This window comes from Chrysochloris asiatica, unplaced genomic scaffold (genome assembly GCF_000296735.1).
Source record: "Chrysochloris asiatica unplaced genomic scaffold, ChrAsi1.0 scaffold00007, whole genome shotgun sequence".
NCBI lineage: Eukaryota > Metazoa > Chordata > Mammalia > Afrosoricida > Chrysochloridae > Chrysochloris > Chrysochloris asiatica.
Window position 1 is genome coordinate 22,940,241 of NW_006408525.1, and position 27,194 is coordinate 22,967,434.

The 27,194-nt window shown below is 46.0% G+C and overlaps 1 protein-coding gene across 1 annotated transcript; it reads left to right on the plus strand.

Moving 5' to 3' along the window:
• Positions 1–13,778: 13,778 nt before the first annotated feature.
• On the plus strand, positions 13,779–26,550 carry COPZ2 (coatomer protein complex, subunit zeta 2). The gene is made up of 9 exons (XM_006832512.1): positions 13,779–13,889; positions 14,669–14,743; positions 17,194–17,275; positions 17,830–17,921; positions 18,387–18,442; positions 18,878–18,955; positions 21,898–21,949; positions 23,651–23,689; positions 26,503–26,550. Exons 1-9 carry the CDS (start codon positions 13,779–13,781, stop codon positions 26,548–26,550), a joined length of 633 nt encoding a protein of 210 aa, XP_006832575.1.
• The last annotated feature ends 644 nt before the right edge of the window (positions 26,551–27,194 follow it).

A 27,194-nucleotide genomic window follows, 5' to 3' on the forward strand; every position in this document is an offset into this window, starting at 1 on the left:
AACTCACTAGATAGGAACATAAAACATGTTACGTATTCCGGAGTTACAAAGCTTAACTTCGGACGTTCACAGATGACAAAGCACTTCCCTTGTACAAGGGAGCCCGGTGGTCTAACCAAAGGAGCTGCTAACCGAAAGGTCATTGGTTCAAACCTACCAGTTGCTCTATGGGAACAAGATATGGTACTCTGCTTCCTTAAAGATTGTCGTTAGGAGCTGGGGAGTCGATTCCGACTCATAGCAACCCTCAACCCTACAACAGAAGAGAACACTGCCAGGTTCCCTGCCATCCTCACAATTGTTCTGTTGGAGCCACTGTGTCAATCCGTCTCGTTGAGGGTCTTCCTCTCCTTCACTGAACCTGCATTTCCCCAAGAGTGCTGCCCTTCTCCAAGAGCAGCTTCTTCCTGACAGCATGCCCAAAGTACAGAGAAACCGTTTGCTGGACCTGTTCTCCTCAGTCTGTTTTTCATTGTTCATAAATCAGAATAGCACCCACTCCTTGAATCCTTACAAAATTATTGAGCTAGGTACCCTTCTCAAAGACTGATTCAGAAAGCACATGTTTTACTGATTTACTCTCTTCTGGTAAATACTAGAACACAAACTCTATGAGGAGTAGCATTTTGTGCATTAATCACTTAAAACCAGGGCTTCAAACAAGTTCTTCACAGTTAGTCATGGCCAAGGAAGCAAATGAACGGATCGGGTTTTGTTTGCTTTTGGGTGTGCTCAAATTTTTTTTTTTTTTTTTTTTTTTACTTAAAAAGTGCACTATCAGAAGACTTGTTGTCCACCATTCCAATCTCTGGGCGCAGAGAGTAGCCTGATGTTCTATAGAGCACAACACAGGATAGAGTAGAATAGAGTGTCTATGCTGTTCCCTGGCAATGTCTTTCAAACATAAATATATTGTTGCTAAGTACCATTTAGTCAGTTCCGGCTCACAGCGACCCTATATAGGGTTTCTGAGGAGCAACTGGTGAGTTCGAACTGACCTTGTGGTCCAGTGCATTGCATTATCCTCTAGCACCACACTAGGACTCCAAAATAAATACAGAGAAAAATAAAGCAATTCTCATGGATCATTCCCAAAATTGAAATACATTTCTTTTATCATCATGTTACTTAAATGTATTTTTAGATATCCAGTCTTTAGGAAAAGAATGTAATTGTTGTTTGTATTCTCTAGTTCTTAAACAGCTACAAAAATCAAATTATAAATAAAAGAAATTATAAATAGAAAAACCTGGAGAAAAAACAAAACATTTAAATTATCCAACATCAATGTAATGTAGTAGTGATGGTGGTTATGTGCCATGGAGTCAGTGCTGACTCATAACAGCCCTGCATAGGATTTCCGAGGCTGTAATGTAGTGGGTCCTGGTGTGGCGCTGTGGGTTAATGTGTCAGACTGCAAAGCTGTTTGAACTGCAAGGTTGGCGGTTCAAGCTCACCAGCTGTTCCTCAGAAACCCTTACAGGGTCACTATGGGTCGGAACTGACTTGACGGCACTTTACAGCAATAACAACAATGTAGTGGGTGTTGCTATTTTATAGAAAGACTAAGTCACCTCTAACAACCTAACTACAGCTAAGACTTACGGCACAGGTTGTGCCTCAGTTTTCTCTTAAAGAAAATGAGGAAGCAAAAATGCTTAACTCATGAGATTGTAAATACATGAGATACTGCCTGCAAAGTGCAAAAAAACAGTACCTGGCAGATAGTAAGCACTCAATAAATGTGAACTGTCGGTTAATCAGTATCATCATCATCATCTTGAATCTGGTGGGGACCCTATATAGTTTACTCCATTCTCCCACACCAGGTTGGCACTGTGGGTTAATGTGCTCAACTACAAAGTTGGTTTGAACCGCAAGGTTGGTGGTTCGAGCTTACCAGCTGCTCCTCAAAAACCCTACACAGGGTAGCTGTCGTTCTGAACTGACTCAGTTCAACAACATTCGCCTACACTTTTCTCTAGTTGACAGACCCGAATGTTTTAAATTTGGATGAACCAGAACGGGAAGTATTACAGATCAAAATTTTCTGTAGCAGCTTTAATCTTCCTCTTTTGCAAACAAGGTCAGTTGACATGTTGCATAGCAGCTGAATTTCTTGCCTTTTGGATTTTGAGCAGAGTCAGAAACAACGATGCCCGCTCAAAGATGGTTCTGAATGTGTGTAGCTCTCCACATTCCTGCCAATAATCCAACCTCATCCATCAGGCTCCTAAAAGGGCTCACGTTATGCCTCTTCTGAGTTTCCCATCCCAGGGCTGTGACCTGTAATTTTTCCTGTTCAGTGATTGTTTCCGATCACACAAATTTTGAAAATTTGAGTCTATTCTGGTTTTGCTTTTCAGCCATGACTGAACTGGTTAGAACCACTTCAAAGACTTACTCAAAACCTAGTACTGTGCCTGGAATTTGTTAGAAAATTAATATAATACTTAATTGAATAATTGAAACTCAGGCATACGCTGTTTAAATCAGGAATTAATATTTGGAGAGGTAATGGTTTTAAAGATATGGCATGTTATCAAAGAAATGAGAGGCCATTCAACCTGTAAATTAGCAAAACAGAATACTGCTATTGAGTAAGAAGGAATCCTGATGTGACGCTGTGGACCACAAGGTCAGTTTGAACGGTTGGCAGTTCAAATTCACCAGCCGCTCCTTGGAAACCCTATTCAGGGTTCCTATGAATCAGAACCAACTTAATGGCACTTAACAAGCAACATTGAGTAAGAAGGGAGGAGAAATTGAGATGTGACCATTAATAATAATTTCTAGAAATTAATCAACCTACAATCAACTCATGGAAGCAACAGTCAAGAAATCAAAGGACATACTGCGTTAGGCAATATGCTACAAAAGTCCTCTTTAAAGTGCTAAAGAGCAAAGATAGTAAGTTTGAGGACTAAAATGCACCTGACCCAAATCATGGTATTTTCATTAGCCTCATATGCAAGTGAAAGCTGGACAATGAATAAGACGATAGAAGAATTAAGAATTACGGTGCTGGAGAAGAATATTAAAAGTACTGTGGACTGCCAGAAGAACAAACATCTGTGTTGGAAGAAGTATAGAATGCTGCTTAGAAGGAAAGATTGTAAGACAGTCTCTCATACTTTGGACATGTTATCAGGAGGGACCAGTCCCTGGAGAAGGACATCATGCTTGGTAAAGTGAAGGGTCAGCCAAAAAGAGGAAGACCTCCAAGAGATGGATTGATACAGTGGTGGTAGCAATGGGTTCGTTCACATGTAAGAGCTGTGAGATTGGCTCAGGACCAGGCAGTGTTTCATTCTGTTGTGCACAGTGTTGCTGTGAATCAGAACCAACTCAAGGGCACCTGACAACATAACAGAAACCAAGGGGTTGAGAAGAAGTAAAAACCATGGATCTGAAAGAGATGAAGCCCAGACTAGAGTTGTGTGCTGTTGAGGCGATTCTAAATGACAGTGACCCAGTAGGACAGAGTTGTTAGGACAGAGTGGGACTACCTTACAGGGTTTCTAGGCTGCAGTCTTCATGAAAGCAGGTCACCAGATCTTTTCTTCCTCAGAGTGGCTGATGGGTCAGACTGCTCGCCTTTCTTGGGTAGCTGCTGAGTGCTTAATCATTGCACCACCAGGGTTCTCTACATAACTACCTACTGCTATCAAGTCAATTCCAACTCATAGTGACCCTGTATAGGATTTGCGAGACTGTAAATCTGAAATATTTATAGCATAGCCTCGTCAGCCTATTTGAGAAATAGTCTCATCTTTTTCCCAAGGAGTAGTTGGTGGATTTGAATTGTCAACCTTCTGGTTAGCAGCCCAGTGCTTATCCTATGGTGTCACCAGAGCTCCTTAAACTACTATTTTTTAAAAATCTTGTTGCTGTCGCGTTAGTTCTTACTCACAGTGACCCTACAGGACAGAGTCGAACTACCTCATAGTGTTCTGAAGGCTGTAAATTGCCACAGAAGCAGACTGTCACAGCGTTCTCCCTCAGAGTTGCTGTTAGGATTGAACCACAGACTTTGGTTAGCAGCTGGATGCTATAACCTCTGTACCACCAGAGCTTCTAACCCTAGTAGTTTGGTGGTAGTAGTTGTGTGCCATGGAGTCAGTTCCGACTCATAGCAACCCTGCATAGGGTTTCTGAAACTGTAAATGTTTATGGGAGCAGAAAACCATATCTTTCTCCTGAGGAGTGGCTGGTAGATTTGAACTGATGACCTTGCAGTTAGCAGCCCAGCACGTAAGCCACTACACTACCAAGGCTCAGCCAGTATTGTTGTTAAGTGTTGGCAAATAGGTTCCGATGCATAGCAACCCTGTATGTGGTTTCTGAGGAGCATCTCGTGGGTTTGAACCACCGACCTTGCGGTTCAAACCAACCTTGCGGTCCAGCGTTTATCTTACAGTGCCATACGAGGGGTTTAAACAGGAGACTATTTTGAGATGGTGGAAGGAGAGATTGTGTATCACAAGTGGTCATTTGTTTAGCATAGCAATACAGAACAATTTTAAGGCCTGACTGTTAAAAACAAAACAAAGCACTGGGCAATCCTGGATGTAAAAGAAATCAGGAAATCTTAGAGTCAACAAAACTGAGTTTTTATAGCCAGTTGTTGTTGTTGCTGTTGTTAAGTACCATGGAGTCAGTTCAGACTCATAGTGACCCTGCACAGGGTTCCCAAGGCTGTAAATCTTTAAGGTGGAGGGTCAGAGGAAAAGAGGAAAACCCCAGTGAGATGGATTGGCCAAGTGGCAGCATCGATGGACTCAAGCGTGGCAACAATAGTGAGGTTGGCCCAAGATCGGGCAGTGTTTCATTCTGCTGTGCATAAGGTGCCAACTCGATGGTACCTAACACCAACAACAAATCTTTACGGGAGCAGAAAGCCTCATCTTTCTCCTGCAGAATGGCTGGTAGTTTTGAACTGCCGACCTTGAGGTTAGCCACCTGATTCATAACCACTATGCTACTGGTGTGGCGCTGTGGGTTAATGCGCTAGACTGCAAAGCCATTTGAACTGCAAGACTGGTGGTTCAAGTCACCAGCTGCTCCTTGGAAACCCTATACAGGGTTGCTATGGGTCGGAACCGACTCTACGGCACTTGACAACAACAACAACATGCTACCAGAGCTCCTTTTTTATAGCAAGTAGATTTGTATTTTCCAAGTGTCCTTTAAGCTGCATAGCAGGGTTTCAGATGCCTGTTAGTTGCTAGCAATTCCAACTCATGGTGACCACGTGTGTGCAGAGTAGAACTGTGCTTCCTAGGGTTTCAAGGTTGTGCTTTTTCAGAAGCAGATCACCCGGCCTTTCTTCCAAGGTGCATCTGGGTGGATGTAAACTGCCAACGTTGACGTTAGTGGTTGGATGCTAAATTATTTGCACCACCCCTGGACTCCTACCAGGTGCCTAGATAAGAAATAAAATCATAATTGTGGACCTAAGACTGACTCACATGGAATCAAATTAGATAAATATTCACTGGCATGAAACATGGGAGCTGGATGGGGGAGACCGTGTTACGAACATGAGGGATGTTGCTGTCATGTCACTCTGAGAACCTGAATGTATTTAATCACTTTTCGATGCCTCCAGTCTTTGGGGTTGTATTTACCCATTCTCTTGTTTCCTTTCTCTTTTGAGATCCTGGGTGTGGTGGGAGTGGCAGGCATTGGGAATAGGAAGGGTGGGAGAGGTGTGAAGAGATCCTTTGGTTTTGCCCTAACAAATTCATTCATTTTCTTTTGCCTTCTGACTTCAAGTAGTGTGTATAATGATTAATTACCTGAACGTAAAATGGGGGAGAGATGCGTCAGAAACTGTGTTGTTTTGTTAAAGAATAACTGGTGAGTAGTTAGAAATTGCTTAGCACTTCCACAAAAGAAAACAACAACCTAAATCTACTGCCATCTAGTCGATTCTGACTTATAACAACCTCTGAGGACAGAGGAGGCCTTAGGGTTTCTGAGACCGTATTTTTACAGGAGCAGACAGCCTCATCTTTCTCCTGCAGCTGATGGGTTTGAACCACCAACCTTGTGGTTAGCTGCCCAGTGCTTATCCCACAGTGCCACCAGGGCTCCTTGCAGTTTCACTAGTTGAGAAGGAAAAGGGAAAGTTAGAATATCTTATCTGGTGGAAGGGCAAGGAGACCATAACTCTAGAGAGACTTACAATCACGACAGCAAGCAGACTGGCCTGGCAGGCCTGAGCGCTGAGGATGTTTAATACTCCGCGTGGAGGTGGAGACCTGAAGATTGTCTTCCACGTGGTCTACAGTTCAGGTCAAGTCAGAACAGGTGCAAACCTCCTGCCCACAACCTGCTGGCTAACTTCGTCCTTCTTCACCCAGAAACCACCCTCCTTTCCCTGACCCATCATCCCCTTGCCTAGGACAGCTGTTAATAGGACAACTCCCCAGGAAGCAGAAGGAAGCTCCCTTGCTTATATGTCTTCAGTCTCAGTATATCCGTTCAATCCGACCAGGCTGACCACGGAAAAAGCCCAGTGAAACCAGGTCTAGTCTGGCCACCCCAGGCTGCTCAGGAGAGAAGGCAGCAAAACCAAGGAGAGTGATGGTGTAGCCCTGTAGGATAAGTACTGGACTTCTAACTGCAAGGTTGGCAGTTCAAACCTACCAGCCACTCCTTGGAAACACTGTACATGGTCGCTATGAGTCGGAACTGACTTGGCATTACTTAACAATAACAACCACCACAATGCATCTGGGGAGTTCAGGTGTGGTGCTGTAAAATAAGCACTGGACTGCTAACCACAGGATTGGTGATTCAAACCTATCAACCACTCCTCAGAAACCCTATACAGGGTCTCTATGAGTTAGAAACAACTCTATGGCACATAACAACAACAACAGTGCACAGAGATTGGCCTTGTAAAAAGAGGGGGCTAACGAAAACACCGTGAAATTCCCAGTCTCTGGAATATCTGTGGCACCCTAGCTTCCCCTGTAGGAAAAGCCATTGCTGCCACCAGCAGTCACATCCATCCCTTCACTTATCCCTGGATGGTGATCCCTGCCAGGAAGTCCTCCAAGAAGCCGCTTTGGAAGGGCAGATTGCCTGCGACTCCAATGCTTCTTGAAGAGCAGGAACTGTGTTTTCCCTCAGGGGAAACCCACTGCCTTCAGGTCGATTCCAACTCACAGAGACTCTACCGGAAAGAGAAGAACTGCTCCCTCGGATTTCTGAGACTAAAGCTTTATGGGCCTCATCATTCTCCTTCAGAGTGGCTGATGGGCTTGAACTGCCAACCTTGCAGTTAGCAGCCCAATGTTTAACCCACTGCACCACCAAGGCTCCTTGTTTCATAAGACATGAATGAACAATGAGGCATATTCACTGGACAGGTCAAGGAAGAGAACATTTTAGGGCTTAGAAAGGGTACATTTCTGCCATTCGAGTTGCACAGCTATTATAGGACAACTACCCAAGAAGCAAAAGGAAGCTTTTAAAACACTTTTAAATGTTGCTAGTATGTTGGTGGTTCAAGCTCACCAGTTGCTCCTTGGAAACCCTATGCAGGGTCACTATGGGTCAGAACTGACTCGATGGCACTTCACAACAACAACAATATATATAAATGGACTCCTGATATGACACTGTAGGATAAAACTGGACTGCAATCCACAAGGTTGGCAGTTCAAACCTACCAGCTGCTCCTCGTAAACCCTGTACAGGGTCGCTATAAATTGGAATCAACTCGATGACACTTAACAACAAAAATCTATATAAATAATTCTCACTCTTACACTAACTAATCCAGAGGAATGGATTACATGACTGTTTGAGATTTCCTAACAACCCTCTGAGAGAGTCTAGGATTATATCCTGTCAATACTAAATGTTAGTTTATTTTGCAAGGAAATTGATTAGGTTCCTGCTAATCCCGACATCTGGTCTCCTTTCTGACATGGTAATTACCATTGGCAAGTTTGTTACGATTAAACCATGGAAAAGGGGAAGCTTTTCTGCAAGCCAGTCTCTGTGGACCACTGCCAGAGCTGTCTGAGTTGATGGCTGTTCAACCCTGGCAGTGCATTCAAATCACCTGTTCAATTTGGTCCAATCAGTTCCTGTATATGGTTTCTGAGGAGCAGCTGGTGGGTTTGAACTGTGACCTTGTGGTTAGCAGCCCAGTGCTTATCCTATAGTGCCACATCACTCTGTGCATTAAAACTACAATATTCCTTTTTTGGAGAGCTTGTTAAAAAATACCCAGACCAAGGTCCCACCCTAAACCAGAGGTCCCAAGCCCTGGGCTGGGCATCAGCAGTTTGTGAAAGCTCCTCAAGTGATTCTTATCCTCAGAGTAGAGACTCACTAGTTTAGAGCAAGGATTCCAGTTGGGCTTTTTTTTTTTAAGAACAGCCTCATCAAAACAGAGAACAATCATCAAGCTTTAGTCTCAGAACACTAGGGAGCAGTTTCGCTCTGACTTGTAGGATCTCTAGGAGTTGGAATCTACTCAAAGTCACTGGGTCACTGAGTGGATGTGTCTTACCACATTGTCCTGTATCTCAGACAACACTGGGTAATTTTCTTCATAGAGTTTTCAGGGTGGCATTCACAATCAGGGTGTTATTGTGACAGAGAGAGAGTGGGGGCTTTCAACTCGTAGCTGAGTTCAGAAATCTGGCCCTGTCACTAGATGAACTCAGTAGAGCTGTTTTGTTGTCATTGTTAGGTGCCATCGAGTTCCGTCATCGGGACCCTGTGTACCATAGAATGAGTCAGTGCCCAGTCCTGTGCCAGCCTCACATCCTTAATATGTTTGCACCTATTGCTGATGTCTCTGTGCCAGTCTGTCTAATTGAGGGTCTTACTCTTTTTTGTTGACGCTGCGCTGTACCAACCCTGATGTCCTTCTCCAAGGACTGGTACCTACTGATAACATGTCCAAAGTATGTGAGACAGTCCTCCCCATCCTTGCTTCTAAGGGCCGCTCCAGCTGTACTTCTTCCAGGACAGGTTTGTTCATTCTTTTGTCAGTCCACGGTATTAATTCAACAGAGATAACAATCTGCATATTCATAAAGGGTGGCAATCAGACCACGGGTATAAAGCCACTTGTGCATGGGTAGGACTATGTCAGCTCCCTCTCAACTCTCTCTTCATCTACCCCACCACTTTGTACCGAATGTGTGAAGAAACAAGAGCTTCCCTTAGAATGGTCTGCTGGAACCCCATCCTGCAGACAGGGAAGCTTTCATTTTCTCCCTGAAGGATGCCACACATTCCCCATACACACCACCCACCCCCTCTTGATATCAGAGCAGGAAGGATAGAGAGAGGCTGTTACCCAAGAGAGCTGTTTCTTCTCATCACACAAGAGCAGATGCTGAAATCCTAGGACAGACAGCACCGAAAAGGCTGCAGCAGGAGGGTGACTCAAAGGAAATGGAGTGGTCTCTCCTCCAAGATACACCAAGGCCCAAAGCCTCCTGGAGACGGAAGGGTTTTCAGGACAAACTCAAAGTCCAGCTATTCCCCTGCCCTTCCCCTCCTGCCCTGGCAAAGAGGACACAGAGAGCAGAGAAACAGGAAGGCTGCATTCTTTTTGAAACCACCTTTGGCGACCTCATTCTGGGGAAGCTGGCCAGCAGCAAACTCTCTTTTGCTGTACTGTATACTTCTCAAGTCCTCTGGGTGATGCCCTGTGGAAGACACCGTCCTGACCCAGTGTGCACTTGGTTTTTACATAGCACACCATTCAAGGTACGCCTCAAGTTGGGAGCCAGGGGGCCTAGGAAAAGAGGAATCCTGGGGGTTCTTTTGAGCGATTTTGGAGAATCTCTTATTTGCAAAGCTGAACTTGAGGGCTCTGAATTTACTTATTCACACTGTACTTGAGAGGCAGAGGTCCTGGTGATTGTAACAATTCAACAGCGGAGGAGTGGGTGGGGATGAGGCTGCTTCCTCCTCTGACCTCTCAACCTCAGTGCCTTCTCATCCACTCTTTGTGCCACGGAGCCACGCCAGCTCACGGTGTCTCCTACCTTTCCAGGTCTCCCTCCCTCCTCCTGCAGGCTGACCCTCTTCTGCAATGGGTACCATATGCCAAACAGAGGCTGGGATATGCCCTTGGAGACTTTCGTGCTATCTATACATACAGGATCGTTATGAGTCAGAACCGACTCCACGGCACATAACCACCACCAACCATATGAACTAAAAATTGACTAGCTCACAGAAGTATTAATGTGCCAAAATAATCAAATTTATATTTTTATATCTTGCCTAGCCAGCACCTCCATTGACAGCAACATCTGATGATCTAGAATCCAATCAAATAAGCAAATACTGGGTCTTTTTTTCCTCTGTAACTAATAGTGATTATTAACTCTTATAACTCAGATGGCTCATAAAAAAGATTGGAATGTGCCTTCTAAATCATCCTAGAAAGAGGTTTGGTGGATGTTCCTCATGTCTTCATGGCCCCCTCCCTCACCCCTTCGGATTTTTGTTCAAATGGCCCTATTGAAAACAGCCTGCTGGCCTCGTGCTCTGCCTCTCCCCATATTCAAGTTCCTTGTGGTACAAATGGTTAAGGTTGGAGTTTTAAGTTAACCTCAGAAATACCTCAGAAGAAAAGGCCTGGTGATTTCTTTGCATAGAATCAGCCATTGAAAACTGTGAAGCATTTCATTCTGACACACATGGGGTCCTCCATGAGTTAAAATGGACTCAACAGCAACTGGTTTCAATTTTCTTCATGACATCATCACCAACTCTATTCCACTTAAACTGTGTGTTAACTACCTTACGCCTACACATGCATGTGTACGAATAAACACTTGAACGTAACAAATACGTTTATTTTGTTTACTGTTGTATCCCAGTGACTAGAAAAGTACCCGGTATATAATAAGCACTCGATAAATATTTGTTCAGCATATCAAGTATGGTTTCATGATAGGTACATTAAAAACAAATTTGTGTGTGGTAAAACCTATATAACAAATATTTCCCTTTTAACTATTTTAAAGTATACAATACAATGGCATTAATTACACTCACAATGTTGTGCAGCTGCTAGCATTGTCTATTTCCAAAATGAGAACATTTTGAAGTTTGTTTAAAATAGGTCATCTTTTTGAATTTTTATACATGATTTTTCTCATCCTGAATTAATGTATTCATTCATTTACTTGGCAAACGTCTATTAAGTCTCTGTTACGTGCCAGGCCTTGTTCACCAGTGAACTAGACTTTTAGTGAACTAACAGTGAGCAAGACTATTCTTATGGTGCTCAAAGTCTGCTGGAGTGATGGACCATACATATTTGTAAGAAATTAATAAAAATGATATTTAGAAATGAAGGAAAGTATGCTCAAAGAAGTAATGGGTGCTGGGATGGAGGACATGACAAGAGAGAGCTTTCATGTTAGTAAGGTCAGAGAGGGCCTTTGAATGATGAGATTTAAAGATTAAGGCGACTTGATGCTATTCAGAAGAGGAAAACCTTCTTTCTACAATGAATGAATGTGGTACCCACGGGCCTTTGAACCCTGGATATACAATATAAGAGGCTTTGAAGAAATTCTGAGTCCACAACCAGGGTTCCATTCTTGCTCAACTGTTTATTAGTTGTACTCTCTTGAAGAGGTACACTGGTAACACAAACATTAAAGGCTCAGCTGCTAATGGAAAGGTTGGTGGTTTGGAACCCACCCAGGTGCTCAGTAGGAGAAAGACCTGGCAGTCTTTCTGTAGAGATTACAGCCAAATAAAACACACACAACATACGGAGGCAGTTCTGCTCTGTCATAGGGGCACTGTGGGTAGGAATGGACTCAGCCATCTTTTTTTTTTTTTCTTTTGATGTTTTATTGTGAATTATGAGATAGCTTACATGGGAAAACATTAGCTTTACATTCATTCCATCATCCATTTCATTGGCATAGTTACAATCCCCTCCATGCATCATCAACCAACCAAAAGGTATATCCTATAATCCTGTTCCTCCCCCCCTCGGTTGTCAGCACACAGCCCCTCTCTGTCTCTGGGTCTAAAGTCCCCAGCTGCTCCATCTCTCCATGTCATCGTCTCTGCCTTCATCTCTGGCGTCACTGTGTGACTGCTTCTCTGGGTAGGTTCCCACTCTCCGCTCTTCTCCCTTGATGGTCCCAGGGACCTCCGCTCCTAGACTGCAAAGTCAATCACTCCCCTCCTTTGCTATAAAACATCTACCTTTACATTTTCAATCCACACAATCAGTCCTGATAACAATTATTCACTATTGTATCACAAGAGACCTATCTGCATTTCCTTTCATCAGCCCCGCCTAGACAGATTGGAGACTACTCAGTGGAGATTCTACCTTCCTCCATGCCCTCTGGATCTAGGTTCCCTCTTGAAAGCTTGTAAGCCAGTCACTTCTTGCCTTTGTAATCGCCGCCCCCCCCCAACCCCCACTGTGGGTAGCCAATATCCAAGTTGCCCATCCCAGCCTACTCTGTGTATGGAGGGGGTGGGATGGACTCAGCCATTTTGAAAATGTCCAAATGGAGTCTCTCTTCTTTCTAAAATGGGATAACATACCTCATAAGCCCCACAGGTGTGGGTTTATTAGATAATTTACGTAAAAGTGTTTAAAATACTTAACTTGATGTTAAGTGTAAATAGGTAAGTGCTGTGGGTGTGCATTTCCCACAAGGGGGAGTATTCTGGGGTGGAATCTTACCCACCAACATACTTCCACTGTTGTTAACTGCCAGGGTTTCCAAGAAGCTGGTGGTGAGTTGAACCATTGAGTTTGCAATTCAAACCTACCTACCTTCCAGTCCAGTGCTTATTATACAGCGCCGCCACACCAGGACTCCACCAAAAAACTCCAAAGCCTGATGCCATTGTTGTGAAGTGCCGTCAAGTCATTTCTGATCCATAGTGACCCTGTATAGGTTTCCAAGGAGCAGCTGGTGAGCTTGAACCACCAACCTTGCTGTTCAAATCAGCTTTGCAGTCTGGCGCATTAACTCACAGCGTCACACCAGGACCCCACTGGCGGAGTAGGAGTATTTACGCTGTTACGCGTTTGCCTTGGTTCACATTGAGCTTTTCTCAGAGTGGGAGGGCCACTTCTTCAAAGAGGACTCCAGAACACCTTCACCCGTCTCACCTAAGACCCAAAGAATGACTTGATCAATGGGGAGCATGTGGTTCTGTAGGATAAGCACAAGACTGTGAACCACAGAGTTAGCGGTTCGAGCCCACCAGCCGCTCTGTGGGAGAAAGATGAGGCTTTCTGCTTCCACAAAAAATTTAAATGATTTTTTAAAGCCTGGGAAACTCTATACAGGATCGCTATGAATCTGAACCGATGGCACTTAACAACAGCAATCCCTAAGAGGGGTCAAAAGACAATAGGAGAGTGGCTTGTGTCTTATGTGGGCCCTAGGACAACCTGTGGCTAGCAAATCCACAGGCGAAAACAGGAAGACCGGTGGGGGCAACCAGGAATGTGAGAGATCTGGGATTTTAAGGACTGGGAAGGAGAGGTGGAAGAAGGATCTGGGGTGTGCGGCGCGGGGCGGAGAGTGCTGGCGAGGAGAGTGAGGAGAACCAGGAGGAGGAAAGTCCTGGGCCCGAGATGGGAGGAGAGAGGGCCCTAAGGCCTGCGTTGCCCACTGGCCGCCGACGGACAGCGGGCGGCGGCCTCCGAGGGCGGCGCTGACTGTACGAGGCGGCGGCCTCTGGGGGCGGCGCAGGGCAGGCGGCGCTGTCAGCGCGAGACAGAGAGCGGAATGCAGCGGCCCGAGGCCTGGCCACGTCCGCACCCGGGGGAGGGGGCCGCGGCAGCCCAGGCCGGGGGCCCGACGCCGCCAGCCCGAACGAAGGAGCCTGTAGGGCCGCGGGTACGGAGCGGGTGGGCGGGTGCCGGGGGTCCCCAGGCAGCGCGAGGGGCGTGGGCAGCCAACTCACAACTCGCGCACTGGCGGCTGGGAACTTTGTGCCACCTCTGATCAAACCCCAGGAAGGGTACTCGGGGCCAGGGCGGGGAACAAAAAGTTCCTCCGAGTTCGGAAAGCCCTGTCCTGAGTCAGGTGAAGTTCTGGATCAAATTGGGGCAGTGATAGGGAGGGTAGGTGGATTGAGATTCCTTTGGGACGGGTAAGGAAAGTTTGTAGACTGCAGTGCATGCTTTTGGAGATCGCCCTGGCCAGGGGGCTGGGGCACACTGAGAGGGTGGGGCCAGCTTCGGGTGTGTGTGTGTGTGGAGTGTGTGTGTGTGTGTGTGTGTGTGTTTAGTCAACTGGAAGGAGGAGGCTTCGCGCCGCTGTCCCCCCGGCCCAGGTTCTGTGATACACTCCGACTCGGGCTCTGGAGCAGTCAGTGCATGACAGAACTTGGGCCCGAGGGACCTTCTGCACCCAACAGGCTCAATGCCCTCCCGGGGCCTGCAGCGGAGCCTCAGCCTAGAAATAGAGAAAGCACCAGAGGAGTTCACCTATGTAGCAGGGGATTGGGACTTTCTCCCCCTTCCCCGCCCCCCACCTTTGACTTTGGGGTTGGGAATCGCTGAAGCCTGAGCATGTACCCCTGGGGCCAACAGATCCCCAAGAGACAAAGGCAGGGTGTCCACTTAGAGAGCCTTTGCTTCAGGGGCCAAAAGCCTTCCCTTCCCCTGTGTCAGTTGCAGGAGCCTTCCCTCTACACCGTAAAGGCTGTTTTCATCCTGGACAGTGATGGGAGCCGGCTGCTGGCCAAGGTAACCCCCACTCTAACCCACATGGTGGCCCTGAAGATGCACGATAGTGCAGCCCAGGAACAGAGAGAGCCTCCCCCAGCTGGCTCTCCACTTGGTCATTCTGGCTATCCCTCTGCTTTGTTGGGCTGTTGTCCCTGGAATCAGGAGGGAGGGGTCTCCTCTGTTTCTACTGTGTGCCCTAACTTGTCTTTTTGTCATCCACCCCCCTGGTCAGCCAGACCCTGAACCTGGGAAGGGACCCCATAAAAGGGGTCAATGGAATGGTGAGCCTGGGACCCAGAAGCCCTGACCTTGAAGTTTTAAGCAACCTCCACTTTTCTCCTACAGCTTGGTGAACACAGTTGCAAGAATCTAAGAATTTAGAACCAGATTTCAGAAACTAAATAATCCAGCTCACAGATGAAGAAAATGAGGTCTAGAGAAGCTAACAAATTGCCTAAGGTCTCAAGCTGTTACTATTGGGAGATTTGAACTCAGGATTTAAAAAATGTACTTCAAGCTCAGGGTAGCTTTCACTTCATCCCTATTCAAATATCTGTCCTAATGAACATGGTGTTTTAACCAGAGTAGGATTATCCAAATTTCCACAGTTGACAAAATTAACTTTATTAGCTCTGGAGAGCTCCTTTCTGGTAGTATAGTGGTTACGAATCGGCCTGCTAACCTCAGGGTCGGCAGTTCGAAACTACCAGAGGTTCTGTGGGAGAAAGATGAGGCGTTCTGCTCCTATAAAGATTTACAGCCTCGGAAACCCTGTGCAGGGTCACTATGAGTCGGAACTGATTCCACGGTACTTAACAACAACAACAACAATGCTACCAGTGCTCCTTGGCAGTTATTAAAAGGCAAGACCCACTCCCAGAAAATTGAGGGGTCTGAGGCAGATCAGATTGGGGTAAGGCCTCCTCTCAGCAGGATCCATTCATGTTACAGATTGAGAAATTGAGTCGAACAGAAGAAATACTCACTAAACTAAAAAATATATATATTTAATTCTGCAATGAATGCTGGGAAAGTCTTACATTTCATCTTCACCATAATCCTGTCTGGTGTGTGGCACCATAGGATAAGCACTCAACCTCAAGGTCAGTTTGAATTGCAAGGTTGATGGTTCAAACTCACCAGCTGCTCCTCAGAAACTCTATACAGGGTCATTATTAATCAGAACAAACTCGAAAGCACTTAAAAACAACAACAACAACAATTAATGATCCTGTTTGGAGTCAGACTATCCTTGATGTTGAATACCAGTTCTTCCCTGAGAAGCTATGAAATGTCAGGGAAGCTATCTGACTGCTTCCCACCCCAGTTTTTCCATTCTAAGATTGTTATGGCTGTAAGGAAGGACAGGACACTGCCAGCTTCCTGTAGGCTCAGGTCAGCATAGAAATAGTGATCTGGTGACCAACTTGACCCTGAATTCATAGCACAGCCTCCAAGAGACCAGGTTATTGTTGCTAAGTGCCATTCAGTTGGTTCCAACTCATAACGATCCTGTATAAGGTTTCTGAGGAGCAGCCGGTGGGTTTGAACTTCCAGATTTTACAATCCAGTACTGATCCTACAGCACCACACCTGGAGTCCAAGAAACCAGGGGGGAATCCAAAATCAGACCTCAAAATTCCTCTGACATTCTTCACTTACAGTGTGTGTTTATGGGGAAATAATCCACCACTACGCCCTTGGTGTGGTGCTGTGGGTTAATGGGGAAATAATCCACCACTCCACCTGGTGTGGTGCTGTGGGTTAATGCACTAGACTGCAAAATCAGTTTGAACCACAAGATCAATGGTTCAAGCTTACCAGCTGCTCCTCAGAAAGCCTATACAGGGTTGCTATGTATTGGAACTGATTTGAAGGCACTTAACAACAACTCCCTTGGGGGGTGTCCTGGTTTGGCACTTGTGGGATAATGCACTGGACTGCAAGATCAGTTTGAACCTCAAGGTAGGCAGTTCAAACTCACCAGCCACTCCTCAGAAACCCTATACAGGATCACTATGGGTCATATGGCACTTAGCAACAACAATTCCTTTGGGAGAAGATGGGCTAGTCTGCTCTGTAAGGAGATTACAGCCTTGGAAACCTTACACTACACGTCTGCTGTGAACCAGAATCAATTCAACAGCATTGAGTCTAATTTGGTTTAGTGAGCAGGACTGTTGTTGTTAAATGCCGTTGAGTCGGTTCCGACTCATAGTGACCCTGTATAGGGTCTCCCAGGAGTGCCTGATAACTTTGAACTGTCGACCTTGCAGTTCAAACTGACCTTGTAACCTAGTGCTTATCCTACAACATCACGGTGAGCAGTACTAGAGGACAATAAAGGAGAAATGGGACATCATGGTAGGGTCTTCCTTGGCCAACACCCATCATCTGTTGATGGCTGGCCAGGAAGGAGCCAGGCTCTGTAGAACAGTTATTCCCTGTTCTCCTTCCCCTTTTCATAGTATTATGATGATACATTCCCCTCCACAAAGGAGCAGATGGTCTTTGAGAAAAATGTCTTCAATAAGACCAGCCGGACTGACAGTAAGTGTTCACTTTGTCCTCTACCAGAACTCTTAGTTGCACATCATCACCTTCTCCATCTGGACACATCTGTTTCCTTCAGCCTTATACACCCACGGGGCCATTCCTTTTCTTCAGAGGCTCTTTCTTCTTCCCAGCTGTTCTCCACTCCTTTTCTCTGAGGTCCTTCTCTCCCTAGCACATTCCATTCTGCCCCTCCCCAGATTTCCTCCCCCCACCTCTCCTAGACCTCTCATTCAACTAGAGAGGCCAAGTGTGTTGTAAGTCCCTCACTAGCCTTGGTCTCACCACAAGGGGCTCTGCATGGGGAGGTTGGATAGGAGGTCAACCCGGAACTAGGTTTGTTAGCTCCTCAAAATGAGGCAGTCCCTAGAAATGAAGTAGAAGTTGGGAGAAAGACATAGGGCGGTGTTATCGTAGTGGTTCTAAGGCTGATTTTCCCAAGGGTTCCTTGCAAAGGGATGAAAGAAATAGTGGGACATGCACAAAGCTGGAGATGGGGAAAAGAGTACCAGGTGGGGCCAGGCAGAGGTGAAAGCCCCCTCCACTTGCAGGTGAGATTGCATTTTTGGGGGGCATGACCATCGTCTACAAGAGCAGCATCGACCTCTTCCTGTACGTGGTGGGCACGTCCTACGAGAATGAGGTGAATTCAGGAGGCCAGGGTGGCAGGGAGGGTCTGTGGGAAATACCTTGGGGTCTGGGGTAGAGACTCAATTCTAGAGGGGTCACCATTGGTACCCCTCCTTCCAGACTCCTGAGGGCCATCCAGAATGGTTCTGTGGGAACAATGTGTGTCCATGATGCCCCTTAGGTTCTCTGAGGACTGGAAATGAGGTCAGTTCTCTCTGTGCAGGGGACTTTGGCTTCTTTCTTAAACACAAAGATATATTCAGTGTCCTTTAGTGGAACAAGCTAGTTTTTTGCAATCCAGACCTGGGAAGACCTCTCTAAGGTCATATTGCTGTTAGCTTCCTGCTACAGCTCTAACCCAGACCTCCTGGAAAAGGGAGAAATGCTCACTGCTGCCAGTAGGCAAGTGCGGAGGTCCCCTTTGGACCTTCTCAGGTTCAAACGCTCTTGTTTTCTTCCCCCTGCCTCCCATTTCCAGCTGATGCTTATGGCTGTACTCACCTGCCTGTTTGAGTCTCTGAACCACATGTTCAGGTGAGTGAGGCTTTGTGCCTTCTAAAAGCCCCAGTCCCCAGGCCTTGATACATTACAAGGGGCAGAGCCCTTTCTCCCTGCTTTTCTCCTGAGCAGCCTCCTCCGAGACCCCTGCCCTCGACTTGACCACCATGGTGGCAGAGTGAGCCAGCAGAGGGTATGGCCAGGTGAACTCAGTCCTTGATCGATACACTATGTCTAAATTGTAGGCAGTTGGGTAAGGTGGAGCTTGAGGAAACAGATCCGTCCTGTGCTCAGGAAGCCCTTGTTCAGTTCCTGCTCACATGGCTGTTTACATTCCCTCTTTCATCCTTTCTTGGAGGTGAATGGAGGCCGAGGCAACCTCTGTAGCATGAGTGAGTATCTGCCTCATGTAGGCAGGGTTCCTGTTCCTCCTGGCCACTGGGAGGCTCAAGAGTTTCTGTCTGCCTTCAGGAAGAACGTGGAAAAGCGCTGGCTGCTGGACAACATGGACGGAGCTTTCTTGGTGCTGGATGAAATTGTGGATGGCGGGTGAGGAGGGAATGAAGAGGAGTGGCCAGGGTCACTCAAAGTCAGAGTGTACCCTTGGAGGGTCATTGTCTCTGGGTTAGACTGTGTACATTTTTGACTCTGGCCAGCTTCTCTGTCCTTTACCCAGCATAGTCTCATTTATCCTATCCCACCCTTTAGTCTTATCCTACCCTAACCATGGGGATGCAAATAGATTTTGATGTTATCCAAAGCCAAGCCCAAACATAAAAGGTCTGTAACATCAAAATATGGTAAAATGTTGAGTAGGCAAGATTTGGGGGCGGTCCAGTTTCGTCTCCCGGGACCAAGAGCAGTCGTCAGTACGTCTGTACTTGCCCCTCCGTGGAAGGACGAAACTAGGCAGAGTCCTGTTGCTTCTATCCCTCTGCCTGTACTCCTAGAGCTCACTCCTGTACCTGTGGCCAGTTACTTATTCTCCCTGACCTTTATTTTCTCCATCTTTAAAATGGGATGATAAGGACATTACCTCATAGGATTGTGGGAATTCATTTGAAGCTCATAGCTCTTGCTTAGTAAAGGTTGCCTGGTGTTAGCATGCTATTACACTCACGCCTCACTTATCAACGTGGTTAGGTTCCAAAGAACAGGTCATTATGCAAAAATCAACATGTTAAAATGAAGGATGACTGCATTATCCCGTAATTGCCAAACCATTGTGAATCCTGGTCCAGCCAAGTTGACACAGCCTGAACCATCAGAGCCAACATTACTCTCACTGTGTACCTGGGTGTTCATTACTGCCAAACGTACATCGTTAATGTGCAAAGTAGTCATATGGTAGGGTTTTTTTTTATTACTGTTGAAAATGTGAAATGTCAGATAATGAGATAGGCTTGTAAGTAAGTGTACAAGTCTTAAGAAGCTAGGAATCCTTATGAAAAGGGTTAGTGGGTAGATTTCCTCGGGGTGGCATGAAAGGGCCATATTCAGGGAGAAAAAGAAGTTCTGGCTCTGAAACAAAGGAAAATAGAAAGTTCTTGAACATCTAAAAACATCCACATACCTCTATAATGACAATCATTTTACAGATGAGAAAGCAGAGGGTCAGAGATTTAAGTGACTTGCAAGGTCACATAGTTTGGAAGTAGAGGACCAAGATTTAAAACCATGTGCATTTCCACTACATGGTACCCCACTGCTGAGGCAGGGGAGGAGGGCCTTGAGAAATTGTTGTTGTTAAGTGCCGTTGAGTCGGTTCCACTCATAGCCACCCTATATAGGGTTTCTGAGGAGTGGCTGGTGAGTTTGAACTGCCGACCTTGCGATTCAAACTGAATTTGAGGTCGAATGCTTATCCTAGGAGCCACACCATGACTCCTTGGGACATTGGTCCTGCAGAATTCTTCCCTCCTTCATTCTGTAGTTAGTGACTGTCTACTACTACTAAGCCTATGCTAATTGCTGGGACACAGTGAGTGGAGTAAGATCAGATTTTGTGGAGCTGGAAAGAAATGCGATTTGGGGAAATCTTTAAGAAAAAATACCCTACAATATTATAAGTGCAGAACCTCAGAAGGGCCTGTGGAAGGAAGGGCACCTGATGTTTCAGCTTTATAAGCTACAGGATCTCTGCTTTTGACTAAAGACTGTCTCCCACTGGTGAAACTGATGAAAGAGTAGGTTTGGCTTTGGTCCATCACTTGGGTTGAATGGATAAACAAAGTGTAGTATGTATATACAATGGAAAATGCCTGGTCCTCATTTGTCACAGCTCAGATTTATAACAATAGTTGAAAAACAAAAAACAAAACAACTATCCAACTATTTAGCACATTAGCTACATCCATCTGGTAGTAGGAACACTGAGGTGAGAGGTGGTTATGATGGTTAGGGTTATAGGTCAACTTGGTTGGACCATGATCTCAGTAGTTTGGTAGTTATGCAGTGATGTGATTTCACGGTTATTCAATGATGCAATTTGGCAGTTATAGAATGTAATCACCCTCTATTTTTGCATGATGCCAAATTTCGAGTAACATCCTGTTCTTTGAAACCTAACCATGCTGGTGAGGAGTGGGTATATAATTCAGCCCTAAAAAGGAATGTGGTTCTGATACATGTTACAATATGGACAAACCTTAGAAACATTATGCTAAGTGTGAAAGAAGCCAGACAAGAAAATGACAAATATTGCATGATTTCACTTATATGAAATATCTAGAATAGGTATTTTGTATAAGTGAAATTCAAATTCACAGAGACAGAAAGTAGTACATTAGAGGCTACCAGGGAGCTGGCAGGAGTGGGAAATGGGGAAATATTATTTAATGAGTACTTAAACAGAGTTTCTGTTTGGGGTGATGAGAAAGCTTTGGAAATAGTGGTCATGGTTGTACAATACGGTGAATATAATTAATGTCACTGAATTCTACACTTAAAATTGGATAAGATGGAAAACTTCATACATTTTACCACAATTTAAACAATTATTTTTAAAGGGAGGAACATAGATTTTGACTTTTGGAGTTCCTTTAGTTAAAGTTTACATATATGTATAGCCCTGTGGTATAAAATGGTGTAACAAAGCAAGATGCCTCAGGCTTTCCCTTCCTTCACTGCATGAGTCCTACAACAGGAAAATATCCATTCCTAGACCCAGAAGGGGAAGTGAAGTTTCAAGAACGCTGAGTCTTATGAGTCCCTGCTTTTGATAACCTGATCATTCTAGAATGGACTACCCTCACCTGATTACAAAATTTTTATCCAATGACAACCACATGGGTTTGAAATGTTGAAGGATCAGAGCTGAAGGCTCACCGATGGTGAGGCCAAGTTGTGGTCTGAGCAGTATCAATAGAAGGGGACCCGAAGGGGGATGTTACAGTATGTGTTGAGGAGAGGGTAGAGGCTTGGTAGGGAAAGGAGGCAGAGGGGAGAATCATGTCTCCAATTTTCCTCTTGGCTTTTCTCTCATCTTGTAGTGTAATTCTGGAGAGTGACCCCCAGCAAGTGATCCAGAAAGTGAATTTTCGGGTAAGAGTCTTCCTCATTCCCCCTCACTGCATTTCCCCACCCCTCCCTGTGTGGGAGGCTGTCTGGGTCAGGATGGTGGAAACCCCAGCTCCTCTGAAGAACCAACCGTTGCATTGATGCAGTTGCTGGGAGCAACAGTTGGGGAAGTCGGTTAATGAAGGACACAGTCCTATCCCCTCCCCATCTGGCATCCCAAGGCACCTCACCATTGACCCAGTGGAAAGTTCTAGTAAAATCATCATAGTAACAGTTGCTGTAGCTTTGACTCCAATTCGTGGTAACCCCATGTGTGTCAGATTCGAACTGAGCCCCAGAGCGTTTTCAGGGGTTAAGTTTTTAAATATTGTTTTAGCAAAACATAAACCAATTCAACAGTGACATCGATGACATTCTTAGGAAGTTTGTAATCATTCTCACTCTCCTTTTTGGAGTGTTCCTCCCCCATTAACCTAAAGTCACTGTCTCCTAGGTAATCTTTCCAGTTGCTGTTGTCTACCTGAGCCCCATCCATACAGTTCTTAAAAGAGCATAATGCTCAAGGCAGACTTTTTTTTTTTAACTAATTAAGCTAAACTATTTGAGTCACAAGGTTGGCAGTTCAAACTCACCAGCCGCTTCTCAGAAACCCTATGAGTTAGAACTGACTCAATGGTACTTAACAATAACAACAGCATTGTTCTGTTTTACACATGACTTCAAGGAATAGTTTTCATTTAGAGTTTAAAGATCTCTGGGCAATAGTTTCAGAGGTGCATCCAGCCTCCATAGCTCCAGGAAATCTGGAGTCTATGAGAATTTGTAATTCTGTTATAAAATTTCCCCTTTTTGATCAGGATTCGTCTCTGGAAATCTTTGATCAAAATATTCAGTAATGGTAGCCAGACATCATCCATTTCTTCTGATCTCATGGCAAAGAAGACAGTTGTTCATGGAGACAATTAGCCACACAAACACTGTCCTCTTCCTATTTCTGACTCTCCTTCCTCGGTTGCTCCAAGTTGAGACCAATTGTGCCTTTGAGGGCAGCTTACACACTTTTAAGACCCCAGGAACTTTGCACTGAACTCAGAAGCAGAATAGGAGCACTAAAAATGTTACTCCACCAATTGACTGGGCTGTTCCACGAAACCATGAGTAAATCCAGGAACCGAATTCCCTGGGGTGTTTGGTTATACGTAAGCAGCCTCAGCAATATCACCCCTCCCTTTCTTTTTGTCATCATTGTAAGTACATCTATCACACAACTTTTGATTTTTCCATAGCAGGTTGCTAGGTCTTTCTTCGGAAGTGCCCTAAACCTTCAGCCTTTCAGTTATCAGAATGTGTTAACCGTTTACACCACCCAGGGACTCTAGTGAGAAGCATAGATATTGAAAAATAAATCCTCAGGTACCAGGTGGTTGTCTTGACCTTGAGAGTATGGGTTGGGGGTATGGAGAGGAACACCCTGCTTCGTTTGGCTTTCTCAGGTCTGGATAAAATCCTTTCTTCCATTTTTTATTCCCCCTCACCCCTTAACCTCCATGCACTATAGAAGGATCCCAAGGGTCCTAGCTTCCAAATGAAAGATGCAAGACTTCAACTAGATCACACCAACCACTGCACCACCCTACTCCCATCCCCAAGGTCCCCTCCTTCACCCCTGGGGCCCAATCCCCTTATCATGCCCTGACCCTTTCCTCTGACTTTGTCTCCCTACAGGCAGATGATAGTGGCTTGACTGAACAGAGCGTGGCTCAGGTAGGCCCCCTATGTCTGCCCTGGCCAGAAATGGACTAGAGGCCAAAGAGCCCAGAGCATCCAAGGGGCTAGGGTTCTGCTCAAGGCTGAGAAATCAGGGTGTTGGAAGGAAGGGCAGAGGCAGCGATGAGCCATCCCTTGGACAGAGTTGATGGAGTTCTAGAGGGACTCTTAGGTGGTAGGCAGTTGTGTATTCCTATATGGATGGATGTGGAACCAGCAGTCAACCTCATCTCCTTGCTTGATTTGTTGTTGTTGTTGCTGTTAAGTGTCTCAAGTCAGTTCCAACTCATAGTGACCCTGTATAGGATTTCCGAGGAGTGGCTGATGGATTTCAACCACTGACCTTGTAGTTAGCAGTCCAATGACTATCCTACAGCACCACACCAGGACTTGATATTGTTGTTAGGTGCCATCGAGTCGGTACCGACCCATAGTGACCTTATGCACAGCAGAAAGAAACACTGCCTGATCCTGACCAACCTCACTACTGTTGCCACACTTGAGTCCATCGATGCTGTCATTTGGCCAATCCATCTAGTTGGGGGTCTTCCTCTTTTTCTCTGACCCTCCATCTTACCAAACATGATATCCTTCTCCAGTGACTGGTCTCTCCTGACAATATGTCAGAAATATGAGAGACGAAGTTTGGCCATCTGATTGGCCTCCAAGGAGCACTCTGGCTGCACTTCTTCCAACACGGATCTGTTGGTTCTTTTGGCAGCCCATGGCACTTTCAGTATTCTCCTTCAACACCATAACTCAAAAGCATCAATTCTTCTATGGTCTTCCTTATTCACTGCCCAGCTTTCGCATGCATATGAGGTTATTGAAAACACCATGTCTTGGTATAGTTAGGTTCAAACCCAGGATAAGCTGTACCTTGGAGGTGGCTGGGTTACTTGTCCCCAGAGTTGATCTGGAGATGGAGGTCCCAACCTGGAAAGGATACCAATTATGAGTTAGCCTCCAAACCCTTACTCCTTGTCACTTAGGTTCCACCCTGAGCATTGGTAAAGAACTTAGACCCATGATAGATCTAACTTTTCCTACTCCCCACTTACTACATTACCCCCAAGGGACCTATCTGTGCCAAAGTCTTCCTCGACACATCCTCTGTGTGGTCTTACCTGGGGGTGTCTGTGGGGTTGGGGAGTTTCCTGTGTTTGTGGCCTCTCTGGTCTCCAGCGGTGCACATGTCCTGCTTGTCAGGCAGACTGTCTTGACTGCCATTCTGTCTGTCCACAGGTCTCTCTTGCCCAGACTAATCCTGTTTTTGTGGCGTTTCCTGCCCTGGCACTAACTCACTAACTCTCTCCGCTATGGGGCTGAAATGAGTCTCATGTGGAGCCGCAGGTGTGGTGCCTCCGTTCCTATCACTGCCCCTGGCTGACTCCCTTTTCCTGGTTCTCCATAGCTCCTCAGACCCTGCTGGAACACAGTCACGTGAGAATTTCAGAGTGTTGAAAGGTTAAAGAGCCAATGAAAAGGATTGATAAGAGCACAGTCATTTCAGGATATATATTCCATCTTACCATTGTGGGCTGTGTGCTCTAGGGCAAGTTACTAAACCTCTCTGGACTTCACATATAAGCAGGACCATCCTCCAAGGTTTATTATGAAAATTAAATGAGCTAATGCATAGGAGTCCTGGTGTGGTGCTGTAGGATAAGCACTGGACCACAAGGTTGGTTTGAATCACAAAGTCGGTAGTTCAAACTCACCAGCTGCTCCTCAGAATCTCTATACAGAGTTGGTATGAGTTGGAACCATCTCCACGGCATTTAACAACAATTTACAGAGGGTCTGCGAAAAAGAGGGAGACCCTCAGAGAGATGGATTGATACAGTGGCAGCAACAAGGGGCTCAAATATAACAATTGTGAGGATGGAGCAAGACCAGGCGGTGTTTCCTTCTATTGTGCACAGGGCTGAAATGAGTCAGAACTGACTCAATGCACCTAACAACAATGTATACAAAGCCCTTAGCACAGCAAGTAACACATGCTTAGTAAAATTTAACCATTACCATGTTTCCAAAGAAGAGAAGAATGAAGACACAGCATTCTGACGGATAGAATTATTGGATAAAACCTAGGAAGTTGCAGGAAGCGAATGAAAGATCAAAAGGAGGAGAAAGTTGGATTGAAGTTAGATTCCAGGGAGGGCCACAGGGCCAGGCCACCCCCATAAATGGAGCGAGGTTGTGTAGGAGGAAGGGACACACAGAATGGCATAGACCCTCTTTGGGGGGACTTAATGGCTAGAGGGACAGTCTTAAGGACTGGTGTCCACACACCTGGGGCCCAAGCTGTGTTGGCACTGTGTGGACACAGGGGTCTGGATTTGTGTAGATGCTGGACTGAAACTCCTCAGCAGGGCGCGGGTGTCCTGTGGCAGGGACTGGCTAGTTACCGGTTACCAACTGCCACATCAGCAGTGGGTGCATTTAGGGGGCCAGCCAAGGCCAGAACTAGGGGTTTATTGAAGCTTCTAAGCCTAGATGTGGTGCTGTGGGCAGGGGCTCACATGGCATGGTGTGGGGGAGCCGGAACCACACTCCCAGGGTGCAGATGCCAGAACTGGACAGGTACAATATGGAAGCTGGTTGCAACCAGCCAGAGCTACTTTTCCTGATCTTGACACAGGCTCCACTTAAACCAGACAAAGAGGGGCTGTGACCACCTAATGACCGCCATTTGCATGGCTGCTAGGGAAGAGGGTGTAGACCTCTCCCTCCCCTCAGGGTTCTAGAAAGTCACTTGACATTCCTCCCAATTCTTTTTCTCTGCCTTTCCCCTGCCTGCTTCTCAGGTTCTTCAGTCAGCCAAGGACCAAATTAAATGGTCAATACTGAAGTAATGGCTGTGGATTTAAGGCTCCCTGCCCCCAGACCATTTCCTCAATCCTGGAAAAAGCCCAAAGACTGAAGAGGACAAGAGAAATGCCTCTGTGTCCCCAGACCCTCCCAGAACTGACTCCTGAGATCTTTGCCAGGGACTCGGAAATGCAGAGGTTTGTCCCAGCACTGAGTCACCCCTTCTCCTACCACAGCCTGCCCATTGCCCCATGGGAACCAGCTGAGCTGCCTCAACTTGGACCTTAGGCAACGCAGACCCCAGATCCCTAATAAACTTGCTTTTGTCTCCTACCCAGGAGAGAGTGAGAGTGTGTGCGTCCCAGATGCTAGGCTCAAGCATTTCAGGGATCCCCAGCCCCAGGTGGTGTCCCTGTGGTTGTGGAGGGCAATGGGTCAATGGTAAGGGGACTGTTTAACATAGGAGCTTAACACTGACACCAAGTGGCCCTGGACATCGTGGGGTCGCTGTGTACAACTGTGACAAAGAGTAATAACTGAAGGACGGTAGTACTTCCAAGAAAGCCAGAGCAGTAGACAGTGCCCCGAGTTTGTTGTGCTGTACACTTACTGTGACACTGCTGGGGACTCCTTGTACTACGTTTTCTATTCCCAGCCTTCAGAGGGGAAGAGAGTAAAGCTCCCTCCA